This window comes from Lonchura striata, chromosome 1A (genome assembly GCF_050655825.1).
Source record: "Lonchura striata isolate lonStrDom1 chromosome 1A, ASM5065582v1, whole genome shotgun sequence".
In the NCBI taxonomy this organism is placed as follows: domain Eukaryota; kingdom Metazoa; phylum Chordata; class Aves; order Passeriformes; family Estrildidae; genus Lonchura; species Lonchura striata.
Window position 1 is genome coordinate 45,481,943 of NC_140741.1, and position 15,681 is coordinate 45,497,623.

Genomic DNA, 15,681 nt, shown 5'->3' on the forward strand with positions numbered 1-15,681 from the left:
TATAAAAGGGGTTTTTCTTTTAATAAAATTCATTAAGAATGAGAACAAATACATCATTTCAGTTAGCAGGGGAAAAAAGGACATGGTAATATCCCATTAATGAAAGAAGTTTCATTAATGTAGAAGAAAATGTAAAATTAAAAAAAAAATTAATATGTACCATTGAACTCAAAAGTATTTTTCTGGCATAGTGAGTGAAAAGACTAGGTTGCTCAAAGCTCCCATTCAACCTGACCTTTTGATCATTAATCATTACCATATAATAGTACCAACTTGATGCATGTAATAACTGTAAATATAATATACTTTCCCATACTTATCTTTTTACACGTGTTATAAATTTAAAATATAACGCAGTATGTTTATTTTTAGTACACCTCCTGATAATCTCTCAATTCAAGAATTTCAGAAGAATGAGAGTATTGATGTTGAGGTAAGGAGCCTAAAACAAGTAATACTGTTAAAATTAACAAGTTAGTGAAATTCACAAGTTGCATTTTGTTCTGAAATAATTTATTTAAAAGTTACCCCTTCATTACTTTTTCTGTGATACTGTTTTCATTTTTGAAAATAAGACAGGAAATTCATAGGTCCAGAGTTCAGCTGCTTCAGAGTGATGCAAAAGGTAGGAAGTGAGATGCCAAAAACTACTTCTTGTCATCTCAACTTCAAACAGTATATATATATATGGCTAAACCATAATGTGTTTCTACCTCTAACTCATTATGTATCCTTATTTATTATGTTATTGCTGAACATTTACACTGATAATTGTAGACCAGAGAGAAAGCTGACAATTAAACCTGAAATTAGTGCTTTCTGTGTTGAGGGGGCAGTCAGCAAAAAGACATTTTTTCTTAGACATTGTTGCCCTTAAGATATGTTCTCTATACTGAGAAGCTTTGGCATCAATGAAGAAACTGTGTGTAGTTCGTGCAGCACAGAGATGGCTGTATGGTTGGTTGCATAAGGCTGAAGAAAATTAGGAGAAGATGATACCTGAAGTAAGGAGGGACTTCTTTCAATCCAGGACAAAAAAATGTGGCAGAACAGTTATTAAGGGTACAAAGCAAAAGGAGTTGCAGAGAAGACATGGTAGTATCTGTGGTTTCATCCCATCATCTTTCCAGAGGGGTAGCTGGGACACAAAAATATCTGAATGAAAAGTGAGTGGTTCTGTCTGCAGTGAGCAGAACTCTCAAATCTAATGCATTAATTTATGGAGATCTAAACTCATTTTGTTCCTGAATGGGAGCATCAAGACAAGGATAGAGAGTTAATTTGTATTGCCTTAATCACATTTAGATGTTAAATGTTTCTTCATACTAGATTTACAGTTTTAGTATTTAGAAAACCAATATAATATATGTTATTTATTTTAGGTGGTGCAGCTTATCAGCACAGAGATACTGCCATATGCTAATTTTATTCCTAAGGAATTTGTAGGTCAGATAATGACTATGCTCAATAAAGGCTCAATACATTCTCAGTCATCCTCCTTTACAGGTATGGTACTTGAATGACAAAAATTAGTGTTTAAATCAACTAGAAAAAAATTAAAATGTTGAGTACTTATTATGATATAGACTTGAAGTTCCCTGGCACCTATTCAGTAGAGACTGTTTGATATCAAACTTTTTTATAAATTGTATTTTGTATTTTTTGCCAAGCTTTCCTTGCAATTTTTTGAAAATTACTTCCTTACAGCTTGGACAGTGTCATATATAATATTGTACTTGTGTTACTTTCTACATATATCAATTTCCTTTGTGCCAGTTCTAATAGTAATTTCAGACAATTGTAAGACGGAAATCCTGTTCTTAAAACCTGAATGACCTTAGTGTAACTATGGCTAGGTATAGCCATATACCTTCTCTGTCTTTAATAAAAAGCATTTGTAGGGGTTTTTGGAAAGATTTAAAAAATACTTAAATTGTACAGTACCAAATATGAGTATTTATGATGTAGGATTGTTTGCTGGGTTTAGATTATTTAATGTATTTTATAATTAAAGCAATGTCAGCTATATGACATGTTACAGACAATGTGTCATAATTCATATCTTATGTTCAAAACTATTGTGATTTTTGCAGTCATTTTTTCTTAGAATGTGTTCTTAATATTTATTCTTATTACTGTTAATATTTTTTAATACTAGAGGAGTGATAACTTTTTCTCAGCATATAATAAACTGATTGAAATGCAGCATCATGCACACTGAACAATTGAAATGCATCATTTTACTTTGACAGAAGCCGAAATAGATATTCGAATGAGGGAAGAGTTTTCTAAGGTGTGTTTTGAAACACTGCTCCAGTTTTCATTCAGTAATAAAGTTACAACTCCTCAAGAAGGCTACATCTCCAGAATGGCACTTTCTGTGCTCTTGAAAAGGTCACAGGATGTATTGCATCGCTACATAGAAGATGAGAGATTGAGTGGCAAATGTCCTCTTCCACGGTATGTGCATTGTTTTTAGAAAATAAGGGTATTACCAGGACTTTATGAGAAGAAGTTTGCATTCAAAATATCATTTAGTCATGAAAAAAATGAGGGGGTGTGACAGAATGAAACTTAAAAGGCAGGGAAATGTTTACAGGGAAGATATTTCAAAGAAAGTGCTGGTACTCATTTTTTTTTAGAAAAACCTTTAAGTAACAATGGTCATATTCTGTGGTGTTACAACTGTTTTCAGTTACTGAAAACAATATTTCTGCTATCTTCAGCACTATATTTCTGAAATCTGATTTCCTTTTATTCCCAGTAGAGCTGTGTGTAGTTTCTAAATTGAGAGATGAGTAGAATCGCCTCAAAAATAAAACATCCAAACAGCAATATTGTGAATCATTACTCAAATAATTGTTCTTGAAGTGGAAAACTTAGATCAAAAAATGAAGAAATTCTTTAAAATGGGAACTTACTTGAAATTCACTTAGCTTTTGAAGGTTTTGATCATTAATGTGGAAATTTATTATCTTTATGTTAGCCTTATCACGTACTTTGATATGTGTATTTCAGATTGAGATTTGTATGGTGTTACTGTTTCCAGTATCAAAGTTAAAGTTGTCCTAGATGAGACAACAGCAATGATAGTGGGAAACTTTCTATAAAACTTACATTCTTGAAACAAAAATGAGAAGTTGACTGTTTGCGTTTTTTCATCCGTAGGCAGCAAGTAACAGAAATCATATTTGTTTTAAAAGCTGTCAGTACTCTCATAGATTCACTTAAAAAGACTCAACCTGAAAATGGTAAGTTATTTTTAAATAACATTGTTCAAAACAAGGTAACATTATATCTGCCCCAAAGATGTATTTATTATTTTCTTTAGTAGTTTTCACAGAAATTTGAAAGAAAAGTGTACTCTGTAAGAGTCACTATTCTGTAATTCTTCGTATATGTAGGTGAGAGGTAGCTGGCAAGAAATGCCACAAAACCTTTCCAGTATGACTAAAAGTATAAGGACCTAAGATATATTTAATAAAAGAGAAATCTTCAATTTATGGTGTCCTTTATTAGATAAAGCTTAGTGTCTTCTGAAAACAAAGAAAAAAAAATGTTCTATAAAATATTAATGGAATTCTTAAATATATGAAGCCTGGCTAGATCCTTTTTTCCTTCTCATGATACCTTTTTAGGTTGCTATGGTTCGTGTTCACACAGGTGCATTCTGCAGTTAAAGGGGTGTACAAGTTAAATGCATGGACAGGCTGGTAGATATTTACACTTGTGGTCTTGCTTTCCCTCTCTTCCTGCACTATTACTTTCTGTCCTCTAGACTGAGCTTCTCTCATTGATGCCTGAGTAAATGGTTGACAGGTTTATTTAAAGGGCTGAATCAAATGAAAGACCTCAACTTCATTTAAAATCACCTATCCTGTTCCTCCTGTAAGCTGCACCTCTGGTATACATGGAGAGTTCTTGGAAGGAAACTTGGTTAAGTCCACTGCATTGGACTCTGAAATTCGGACAGAATTGTGTATACAACACCTCCCTCTATCTCCCTGCATTTCATATTAGGAGGAATAGGAAAAAAAAAAACCTTTTTAATCTTGAAACAAAAAAAACAGCCTTTCCAGGAAAACACAGGTGGGTTTCTGGAAAGAGGCAGTGCCTCATTTGCATCATTGCTGAGCAGCCAGGGTTATGATGATGTGGTTTCCAAGTTCCATGGCAAAGTGTGCAGGCAGAGCTCTATGCCAGGATGTATAAAGCCTTTTGGCTAACCTTGAAGCTAACTGAAGTGCTACTCTGGTGGGTCTTCCTCTTAGAGGAGTAGAGAAGCCGACTCAGCTGGACTGTTCTCCACATCCCTCTTCCTGCAATGAGAGACATTCTTCCCCTGGTCCCTATGCAGCAGTGCTTGCCAAACCTCCCACACACTTTCTTAGAAAGAGAAGTACTGGACAAATTACAGAATCATTTCACTCCCACTTCTTCTACCTTTTAATAATTTTATTTATTTAAGATAATTGTTAAAGTTGTCTGAAGCCAGGGGTTTGTTCTCTTTTGAAAACAGAGCTAAAACAGAAGTAAGCAAGGAAGTGACATTATAATAAGAATCATGCTACAATGTTTAGTTTTACTTGTTGGACTAACAAAACTCTACCATGGATATTTTTTGTCTTTGTTTTTTTACCTTTGCTTTCTATAGCTCTTGTAATCTGTAATTATCCGAAATCAGTAGAAAGTCTCATTGCTGACAATTTTCCAAAAGTGAAATGTGCATCCAGTTCATTTTTCTGTCAATAGCTGAGAAAAGCAGGCAGAAAACATATGTATTACAGATGGAAGTATTATCTTAAATTTGTCAGTTCTGCATTCCAAAGACACAGTGAATGACTCATATGTAGAAACACAGGTGTGTAGCACCACTTTAAGGATATTATCCCACATGGCCTCTGGCTGCAGCTGAAAAAACAAATGATTCTCCTGCAGAAATCCTGGCCCATATCTGAGTGCCCTGCGTGGATGCCATAGTGTCTGTATAGCACTAAGTACCTGTGTTTAGGCACACTGAATTTGCCATTACTTAGAGGTATTGGAAAAAAATCTGTTGTCAGTGTTTGGAGAGTGGTAAGTGATTCAGTCTGTTCTTTTCTTCCCTGCAGTTGATTCTAGCACATGGGCACAAGTTATTGCCTTGTACCCGACTTTAGTAGAATGTATCACCTGCTCATCCTCAGAAGTGTGCTCTGCTTTGAAGGAGGCACTGGTTCCCTTTAAGGACTTCATGCATCCACCAGCAGCCAAGGTACAGAATGGAGAGTCTTGACCCCATAAAACTTCTTTTTTATTCTTGAAAGGATTATCCAAAAATGTTTGCTCCTGGGTGAAGTTTCTCTGAGGAAATCTCTTGTGACTAGTACTTTGGCAACCAATGCTGACTGCCTCTTAACTGTACTAACAAGAGCTCAGTAAGTCGTGAATACAGGCTTTATCTCAAAGGTTCCAGAGTGAGTAGCAGTGCAGACCTTTAATAAATATAATTGACTAGTTGGAATCATTTATAATCTAATGTACTTGCTACAGTATCTTGAAGTGGTGATTGAAAAGTGGGCTTATGTACAGCTTGTTGTGTATGTGTTAATGATGTAATTAAAAATATTTCAATTCAGTCAGATTTATTAGGCTGGTGTTTTGCACCCTTTTTTGAAGTATGAATTGTACTAAAATTTTATGCAAGATGGTACTGTAACATTCCATATATCTGTAACCAGCCTTTGTAAACAAAGGGAACTGATATACTTGTGTGTATAATAAATGGTACAGTTATGTATAAAATAGTTGCATTTATTATTTAAATTCTTTTAAAAATATTGATAATGTCAAATGCTTGAAAATGTATTTATTATGAATAAGTTGTATGCTTGCATTTTTACTTACAGTTTGCCTTTTAAATTGCCAGATATGCTCATTCATATCTGATCATGTTAGTTTTTGCTCAATTGAATGTATCTTCTTTGTGGCCATTGGACATCTGCAAAGGGTCATATAATGAAAGATTGAAGCGAGCAGTCACAGTCTGCTGATCTCAAACTTCAAAGCAGTTGACCTGAATAGGTTTGAATATGCACAAATCCACTGTAGCACTTCAACACTACCATACCTCACTTCATAATAAATTTGTTTCAAGATTTTTGTTCTACTTAACTCTATCCATTTTTGCAGTTGCAGCCTTGCTTTAAAAAGAAAACAAACATATTTGAGGGTTGTTAGCCTTTTTTTGACCTTCTTGGCAAGTATCACAGTCTTTGAATCATGACCCAGGAAAGGCAAGTTCAAATATCTAAAATACTTGGCTGTAATATTTTGTTCAATAATTTTAAGCGTTTTGTTTTGTAATGTCTTTTCAACCCAAACAAATTGTTCTAATCATTTAATATCATTTAATTACAAACTGTGTCTGATAAAAACCATGAGAAGTGTATTTCTGAAGATAGATACTCAGTTAGAAATGCAGTAAAATTTGTCATTAAATAAATGTGAATTTGTTTCACCTTAAGATAATACACAATTGAAGCAAACCACTTTTAATAGTATTGTTTTTAAAGTTTGTGATCTAGCATTTAAACTCTTATTTAATGAATTTTGATTTCAGTAATGTTTCACCTGTATTCAAATTTTTAATCTGTGATGTGAAAGCACAAAGGCCAAATGAAAAAAAAAAAAAAGGTGCCTTTTTTGGATTTCAGAGCTTACCTTTAGGGTTTTGTTTCTTCAAGTCTTTTGTAGATATTAAAAAATTGTCATGCATAAGAAATGGTATTATATCTGTTTGCTTTGCACTTTCCTTGCCTAAGGAACACTGATTGGTTCAAGTGAATAGGTGTAAAAGCTGTAGAAGCTTCAAGCTGAAGGTGTGCTGAACTGGTCATGGTTACCCCACATTAATAATGTTCTCCAGGCAGTTCTTTGGACAGCTTGCTCCCACAAGTCTCCAGTTTATGGTCCTTTTTAAAAGCTTTCTGTTTTAAAGTATGGTAAATATTAAAGAGGCTTCAAGACCTTGCACGTTTCTGTGACCACAGTTGCACAGGACATAATTGTCAAACCTGAATAGTTTTAAGAGAATACACAGTTTGCATTAAGGAAACAAATGTTTCTTGTTAATAAAATTTATGTCGAAATACCTTCTCTGGAGGAGCAGTTCCAGTATACTGCAGAACTGCATCTTACATAAAAGTAGCAACATCATCCATACTCTGAAAGTGAAAACCTGACAACTGTTCTCCTAATTAGTGGAAGATAAGTCGAGGTCATTAAAGAAACAATCTGTAGGACAGGAAAGAAGGGAATTAATTTATATTAGAATATATAGGTGTGCAGTCCAAGCTTTGGGTGAATTTGTTTCTAATTAGTTTTGAATGAATTTTTCAGTGATCATTTGTCCATTGAGGCAAATCTTCATCTTTATCTGTAATTCAGAAAGGGATGCAGAAAGTTTTTCTTGACTTCAGAACTTATACTACTTTACACCTATGAATATTAATCTTCAAAAGATTTTGAAATAAACTACCAATGAGCTAACTTACCATCCTTTCCTCTTAATTATAAAATGAATATCTGTGCTGTTTGAGGCATGTTTTGGACATGCAATCTGAGGTTGACCGTATTAAATCTGCTTTTTTGTATTTTGTATAAATAGTTTGAAAACTAAAAACAAAGCTCCTTAGCTTAGAAAATGTTTTCATTGACTAATTTTATCTGTGAACAAAAATTGTTCTCTTTACTGTGCCTTCTTGTCCAACACTCAAATATTTCTTCCAACTTGAAATATCAATTTCTTTTTTCTATTTATACTTTTTGCTAAGCATTCTTAGGGCTTCTTTGAGGCAAGCAGTATTTTGAATGTTTAAATTTCACATTTTTACATGTTTCTAGCAAGGTAAATCTTGTTCCAGAAGCAATTGAATTAATTTAACATTACCTGTTGAGTAGACCCATGTCCAAGTTAAATTCAAGTCTGTAGGGTTGCTCAGTCATGAGAATTAAAACCTGTGGACATTTAGAGGATGGGGTCTGGACTGTGTTGGTGAAGTCAGCTAGAAAAGTGCTACAGCTGACTGTATAGAAATGTGTCAGCTGGAAGTTCAAAGATAAGAATTTATTGCTTATTAAATGTAACCACAATCTTCACCTTTTTCCTTCTTGTTCACAACTTTAAAAAAAGATGTGGATGGGAATCCAAAGAGAAAATGATTAGATTATTAGTATGTTCATATCAAGACTTTGGATTACTTGGGAAAACTTGTATGTCTCAGTGCTATGACCACTGCTTTAATGTACATGAGGATTTAAGATTGCATAGTAAGTGATTATGAAAAGCGAACAGATGTCTCAAGCTGGGAAGTTTTTACAGAAAATCTTATTCCCAGAAGTAACCTACAGTAGTTATTTGCTTATCAGAGATGGTTATCTAACTGGACATCTGTTTTGTTCCCTTGTACATGAGCCTGCTTCTCCACCTGCTTTATTGGTGAACTGTGGAATTTTACTGGATGTTAAACCACATGAAACACATGGTCACTGTTAGTTATTTACACGAGTAAATAAGAATATGTCTGTGAAACTTGAGTAGTTTATCACTGAATTCTGCAGACTTCTTTTTTTACCCAGGTTGAGTTGTTTCTTCTTGCCAAAGAGTAAATCTCATCACTGGCCTTGAACTCTTCAGGCAAGATACTTTTAGTGAGGCTAATGCCTTTCTTTTCCTCACAATGTCAAACACAAGTACTAGTCATCAGTGTATTTTACAGAAACTCATTTAGAAGCTCAAGATATGAGTGTTTTTGGGAGGAGGAAAGCACATTTTCTGCTCATCTGTTTCTGTACAGCTCAGTTCTGCGTCTCTTCACTAGCTATTCACCTCACATTTGCAGCTAGCTATTCATTTTCTGTATGCAACGTTTTGGTTTGTTATGGTGATGGCTAATCAAAAACATCAGAAATCTATTGCCAGTCCATTGCTTGTGCAATTGATATGAATAACAAAGATTAAAGAAATTTGCCCAGTAAAAGGGAAAGAGGAGAGAAAATGGTTGTATGTTGTCAAATTGACTGGGCCTGAAGAATTTCTTCCTGGTATTTAAAGAACTAATCTGAGTGACCTCAGCATTTTTAAGATCATCTTTGTGGTGTCCTTGTGTCTGTCAGAGAGTAACATGCTAAAAACTGATCCTTTTTTTTCTAAGCTCCTTAATTAAGAATTTATGCCTTGATTATGAAACAACTGATAATAAGGATAAGATTTACTTGTGTGTTTAATGTGCTAACTACAGGATTTCACTAGCAAGAGATGAGACTATTCATTGCTTGAATTTACTTTATTATCTATGTTTAGAGGAACTCTCAGATAAGCTTATTTTTATGATCAGTTTGATAAGCTTTTTTTCCTCCATATCAATACATTTATTTCCACTGGTGATCCAGATGCCTGCCTTAAGAACTTATAAGCATCAGCAGAACTTATAATTTATCAGCAGTGTAGTTCTCTTTTCACCTAAAATGTATTCCTTATGGAAAGAATGAGTTAAGTACCGCTACCATATTTTTCTTCAATCAGAAAAATTGTGATATTGAAACATACTCGAAGGCATTAGCCCCTTTGTCTGTTTTGTTTTCAGAAGAGATTATCAATAATTAAATAAGAAAGGAAAACCTTTGGAAGTCAGGCAAATCAGGTATCTGGCCCCTTCACAGTTTTGTTACTGAAGACCCTGATCTTCAAACTAGAGTAATTCCTGCTGCTCACTGTGCACAAAATATTTGCCTTAGATTTGACACAAGTCTCCAGGGGTATCTCCTAAGATGAAGCTGCTTGAAGGCTGCAGTTCATGAGGCTGTGGTGGCTGGAAACATGAAGCCTGATATCACTCCATTTGATGGTTTTAATGTTAACTGTTTCTTACTTAGAACAATTAAATCTGCCAAGGAATTGCCTACCTTTCTGGCTTCCTTGCCAGAAGACTCGCACTTGTCCCACATTCACATCAAAGACCAAAGCCTGGTCTGAGGGGTGTGGCTGAGAGGCTCCATAGGAAAAATGGCAGCTAAAACTGGATTGCCACCAATTCAGAGAGAGCACAGAGCAGTCTGGTTTTGATCAACCTCTGTCATGAGAAAACATGGAAGAGGACAAGCATATTAAATGCATAGTGCTGCTGGGATGTACATGTACAAAGAACTGGTTTCTGGAGTACATCACAACTACTACTTGCAGATCTATTTACTGAATATCTGTTCATGCCTCTGGGCTTGGCGAAGCATTATACAGTACTACCTTACCACTAAAATGAACTCCAGAGTCTACACAAAGTACTTCTCTAGAACAAATGAGGAAAGATAAACATTTATCTTAGACTTACTTAAATATTTTCTGTCAAAATACAGAATTAACAATGTCTGTCAAAGCTGTATGCACTATACTGTTAAAATTTTAAGCAGTTTTGTGGCCATAGTCTCAAAGAAAATGCACTGAACTGATGGAGTAGCACAAGCCCCTCTATAGAGTGGGAAGTAAGTTTTTGAAGTACTAAACTTCATTTTGATAGTAGTTGCTCTTTCTTGCAGTTTAATATCATTTTAACCAATTCAATTTAAATAACTTAGTCAAACTTGGAAATGTGTTAGGAATTGAAAAAAGTTTTGCCTTTTTTTTTTTCTTCTTCGACACCTTCACAGGTCTATCCTGTGTAAAATCTGCTCTCTCTAAAAGCTGAAGACAGTGGCAACTAGAAACAATTAGTTCTGTAGTCTTGGTTAACAAAATGTATTTCATGGGTGTATTCAATAAATTTAAAAGAGATCAATCTAAGAATTATTTTGAATGCCATTTTTCATGTTGTACTTTGAATCCAGAGATCTTGTCAAACTAATGAAGTGTTAAATTATCAAAAAATGCACTCCTATGTTTTTAAATAAAATGTAACCATTTAGCATCTAACAAGCGATACAATCTTAGCTATGTAAAATGAATTCCCTAGTTTTAAAAAGTTACCAAACTTAGTGGGACTGTATTTAATTGCAAACAAACATTTAAATACGTGCTAATGAAATAATAATATTTTAGAGGAGATGAATGTAGGTGCAAAATCAGGCTTAAAATGTAGTTTGTTTATTTAAGTCATTATTAAATAGAATAGAAATTATTCATCCTGTAATAAACTTAGGAGAGGCAGTATGGAATGTCTGCTTTGAGATACACAAGTTAGATTTCTCTTCTGAGGTTTAGGTAACTAAAACTTTGAGGTCTACCACAAGATTAACTAACCTGGCTTTCATCTGCAGTCAGGGAAGACAAAATAGGCAGGCCTGGCAGTAGTCATTCCATCCTACAAGATCATCTAAGTTGCTATGTGGAAAGTGACAATTCTTGCTACCAGAGCATAGGACAATTTCCTTAGGCTTAGGCATGTGGTGTTTTTTTAGTTTACTTTACACATCTCAAAATGGAGAAAATGAGACACAGTAAAAGCAGTTGACTTTGCTGTTGCAATGTGTTGATGGTGCTACAGTTTTTTTGAGTTCCCCTAAGAGCATCTTCTTTGTGGCTATTGTTTGTTTGCCTTTTGGGTTTTTACATATCCTTTGTAAGGGTTTGCTCTGAGGCTTGTCTGTTTTTTCCCTGGGTGAAGATAATGTTCAAATATTTATCTGTTGTATCCTGTGTCTGCAAGGGACAACATGCTGTGACTTTCTTGTTTTCATGGCATTAGTCTAAATAATTACATGAAGAGTTAAGAGATCTACAGTTACTGTTAGTGTACAAAGCTGAGCTCTTTTTGAGCCTTAAATTCTCCCTACTGCTGAACCATCTTGGTTTTCCACTGGTTTCCCAATTTGGATGAGTACATGATGTTACTGTCTTCATAAACTCAGTAAATAGAACTGACCATTTCCATTACTACTACACTTTTGTACACTCATCAGATTATTTTTTGATTGTTTTATATATTACATTTAACTGCTGCTTTTTTCACAAGTGTTTCAGATCATCAAGCTTACAGTTACTCCTGATACTGTCCACCTGGGTGCCTGAATTCTTATTTTTGGTATTTGAATTGCTCATCTCTTAGGAAAATGAAAAAATACTTGCCAGTAAACATGAGTTCTTTGAAAGTCCCTGCACATTTACACTCTTGGTAAAAACACCTTCAATTACTGAAAGTAACTAGAGCTCCCATCCTCAAAATCTTTCAGAGCTTTGCATTGTGGCATGAAGCAGCAAGATGGATGATTCCAACAATCAGGGACTGAAAGCTTGCAGATTGGTGCCTGTATCCAGCTGCAGCCTTGCATATTTTCTAACCTTTTAGGTAATTTTTCATTGCTTTCCAGGATCTACTGTAATAGATCTTGGACTTTTTAGATAAATGCAAGTCAAAAAAGATGTGTAGGTCTTCTGATTTGCCATATAATAAATTGTAATATATGCTAAGTATCTGCCAATAGTTTGTACTGATATCCAATTACAATTTAAAAACAACTTCTTTTTAGACATTATAAACATTTCAATTATTTCACTTACCAACTTCAAAAAGAAACAGTATTTTACAGTTATCTCACCTTCTTATAATGAATTTATCCAAATGATGTGGTTTGAATTTACATTTTACTTTTGCCCAGAAGTGCTGATTTTCTTCAAATAGAAATTGCTAACTCCTTGTCTAGGAAACTTTCTAAATATTCTCATGATATTAGATGGATTTCAGTGTGTTAATTAACAAATATAAAAGATACCTTAATTCAGGAAAATTAATCATTGAAATACTAAGTCTTGTGTAAAAGTTTATATTATAATTGAGGTGGCCTTAGAATAGAAGGGAGCACATTTAAAAAAAGGCAAAAACTAACTCAGAATTAAATAAAAACCTTATATTTTAAAACCTTGATATTTTATGTATGCAGGATTTTTCCCACTGTTAATATATTTTGTAATATACTTTAAAATAAAACTGATTATTTAATTGGAAAAATAGTAGGGAAATATCTAGCTTTTACTTTTGCTTTTTAGTAAGCAATGTCCCAACTTCAAATTGCGTGTTTTTCAGAACTGAGGTTTTATGCGTACACCAACTTTACTGAATAGGAACGGAGCATACATTTCCTTAGTGCATCCGTATTTGTAATGCTTTGCCTTTCCTTACCTGACTTCAAAAATTACAATTAAGTCTCACTGTCTCTGTGAAAAATATGGATTTACAGAGGAAAACAGGAATTGAGAGAAAGCGGTCTAGAGGAGATCAAACAGGCCCTTTCAGAACCAGAAGTAAAGGACTGAGTTATTGGATGTTTCTGTTTTCTCAGCTGTAGAATGTTCTTTAATGCTCTATCGAAAACACATGAACTTCAGGATCACCTCATCATACACCATCTCTTAGCATGTTTTCTCCAACAGAGTATCACTGTCTTAGACGTGTTTTAAACAAATGATCAGTGATCTGATTGTGCCTGATGCTTCATGCATGTAGCAACTTCAAAAAGGGGGAACTACCTAATTGTAATGTATTTTATCTTTGTCTCTAAGGTGGCAATGTGTTGGCTCCTTTCCAGTGCGTCTTTCTCAACTACAAATTTTTTGCAAGTTATCGTAAAAGGCATTGCATTTCCTTCTTAACCCATGTTGTAGATGGAGTTTTGCATTAGAAACTTCAATACCATTGTCCATATTCCTATTTCCATATTCTGTACCACTGACATTAATACAGTTTTTGTAAACACAATTAACACATTTTAATTTTTAAAATCAGTCTAATCCCTCTGGTGTGCTGGTACCTATTATTTTTTCAATAGATTTGTTCATACGTGTGTTGGTGGTGAAGCACCGATAGAACAGTAAGAACGCTAGTATTTATAATTTTCGTGAATCTGTAATGAGGTTCACAGTGGGTTTCTTTGCGGTCAGTTTCTGTGGAAAAATCGTCATGGAGTCTGCATTTAGAAAGGGAAGAGCTTCCAAATTAGAAGTCCAGAGCCAAGGGAGGTACTGTATGTACCCCGAACGCCCGCGCCCGCTGTGCCCCTCGGACTGAGCAGCTGAAAATCCCCGCCCCAAAGCGGCCCGTGCGCTCCCAGCCCCGTGGCCGCCCCTGCCCCGCCGGCCGCTCCCGCCCCGGCCTTGCCCGCCGCTCCCGCCCCGGCCTTGCCCGCCGCTCCCGCCCCGGCCGAGCCCGCCGCTGCCGGCCCGGCCGAGCCCGCCGCTCCCGCCCCGGCCGAGCCCGCCGCTCCCGCCCCGGCCGAGCCCGCCGCTGCCGCTGCCGGCCCGGCCTTGCCCGCCGCTCCCGCCCCGGCCGAGCCCGCCGCTCCCGCTGCCGCCCCGGCCGAGCCCGCCGCTCCCGCTGCCGGCCCGGCCTTGCCCGCCGCTCCCGCCCCGGCCGAGCCCGCCGCTGCCGGCCCGGCCGAGCCCGCCGCTGCCGGCCCGGCCGAGCCCGCCGCTGCCGCGGCCGCCCCGGCCGAGCCCGCCGCTGCCGCTCCCGCCCGCGGGCCCCGTCTGGGGGCGGAGGTCCGGCCGTGCCCGGGGCCGGGAGCGCAGCGCCCCCGTCTGTCAGAGCGGCCCGCGCCGCCCGCGCCATCTTGGGCGCTCGTCGGGGGCAGCGCTCCCCCTCCCTCCGCAAGATGGCGGCGGCCGGGTGAGTGACATGCCCGGTCACGTGGCGCGGATCGGCCCGCGCCCCCCCGCGCCGCGCGGTCTCTATGGCTCAGCCGGACACACGGGCGGCGGCGGCGAGGGACGGGCGGGCGGACGGAGCTGCGGCGCTCGCACGGCGCCTCTTTTGTCTGCGGCCTCGGCAAGGCGAGCGCTTTCCCCTCCCCGGCCCTCCGGCGCCCTCGCCGGAGAGCTCGGCTTCCTCCTTCCCGCCGGCACAGGCGACGGGGGCTCCCCGCTGGGGCGAGCGGGGCGGGGGCTCTTCCGCGGCCCCTTCGCCCCGGCCGGCGGCACGGCGCGTCCTCGGGCGAGCGGGGCTGGGTCCGGCCGCTCCGGGTCCGGAGCGCCGCGGCCCATCGCCGGCTCTCCGGGGGGCGGGCGGGCAGGCCCGGCGGGGGCGGCGGGAGGTCGGGGCGGGCTGGCGGCCGGCTCTCGCCCCGCACCCCGCTCCTCGGCGGGCTGCCCGGGCCGGCGGGCCCGTCCCGCGGGGGGGCGAGGAGGGCGGCGGGAGCTGGTGGGGGGTGTCTTTCGGCTGTGTTTCTTCGGCCCCTTCTGCCCCCCGGACTCCTTGCCTTTCTTCCTTCCCTCCCTGCTTCCCCTCCCCGCCCCATCTGTTTCAGGCTTGCGGAACTGTGGCTGTTTGAAATTAAACGTGATCTTTACTGTACCAGCTGGGGTCTGTAATGTATCTGATAAATGAAGCTCTTCCCGTCGGTTTTAGGTCATGCAAGGAAAAGGGCAAATCTGAGGAGGGAGCTGGGCGGGGTTTCCCTTTGCTTTTCACAGTCAGGCGAGAGGAGTCTGGTTGATGTCTGCAGCAGATAAAGGAGACGAGGATCATCAAAAGACCTCAGAACCCTTTTATCTTTCTTCCGTTTTTCCCTCTAATTTCATTTGTCGCTGCTGTGTTGTCTGCCTGCTTGTTTCCCCCTTCAGAAGGGGTCGGGAGCACCAGGGCCCTGGCTGAGGTAGTAGTTTGTGCTGTTGGTCGGGTTGTGACATTGCCCGCTGTGGAGATAACTGCGCAAGCTACT

The 15,681-nt window shown here is 38.7% G+C and overlaps 1 protein-coding gene across 6 annotated transcripts in view; it reads left to right on the forward strand.

Moving 5' to 3' along the window:
• MON2 (MON2 regulator of endosome-to-Golgi trafficking) overlaps positions 1 to 13,756 on the forward strand; it is a 71,426-nt gene extending 57,670 nt beyond the window's left edge. For 4 of the 6 annotated variants that reach the window (XM_021547424.4, XM_077783491.2, XM_085568419.1 and 1 more), the window contains 5 exons: positions 358 to 433; positions 1,383 to 1,506; positions 2,253 to 2,460; positions 3,169 to 3,251; positions 5,112 to 13,756. In XM_021547424.4, the coding sequence (XP_021403099.1) occupies positions 358 to 433; positions 1,383 to 1,506; positions 2,253 to 2,460; positions 3,169 to 3,251; positions 5,112 to 5,275 (655 nt within the window). In that variant the 3' untranslated portion in view covers positions 5,276 to 13,756. The remainder of the gene's footprint in view (positions 1 to 357; positions 434 to 1,382; positions 1,507 to 2,252; positions 2,461 to 3,168; positions 3,252 to 5,111) is intronic. The other 2 variants (XM_021547426.4, XM_021547429.4) reach the window with 2 other exon arrangements.
• Positions 13,757 to 15,681: the final 1,925 nt, after the last annotated feature.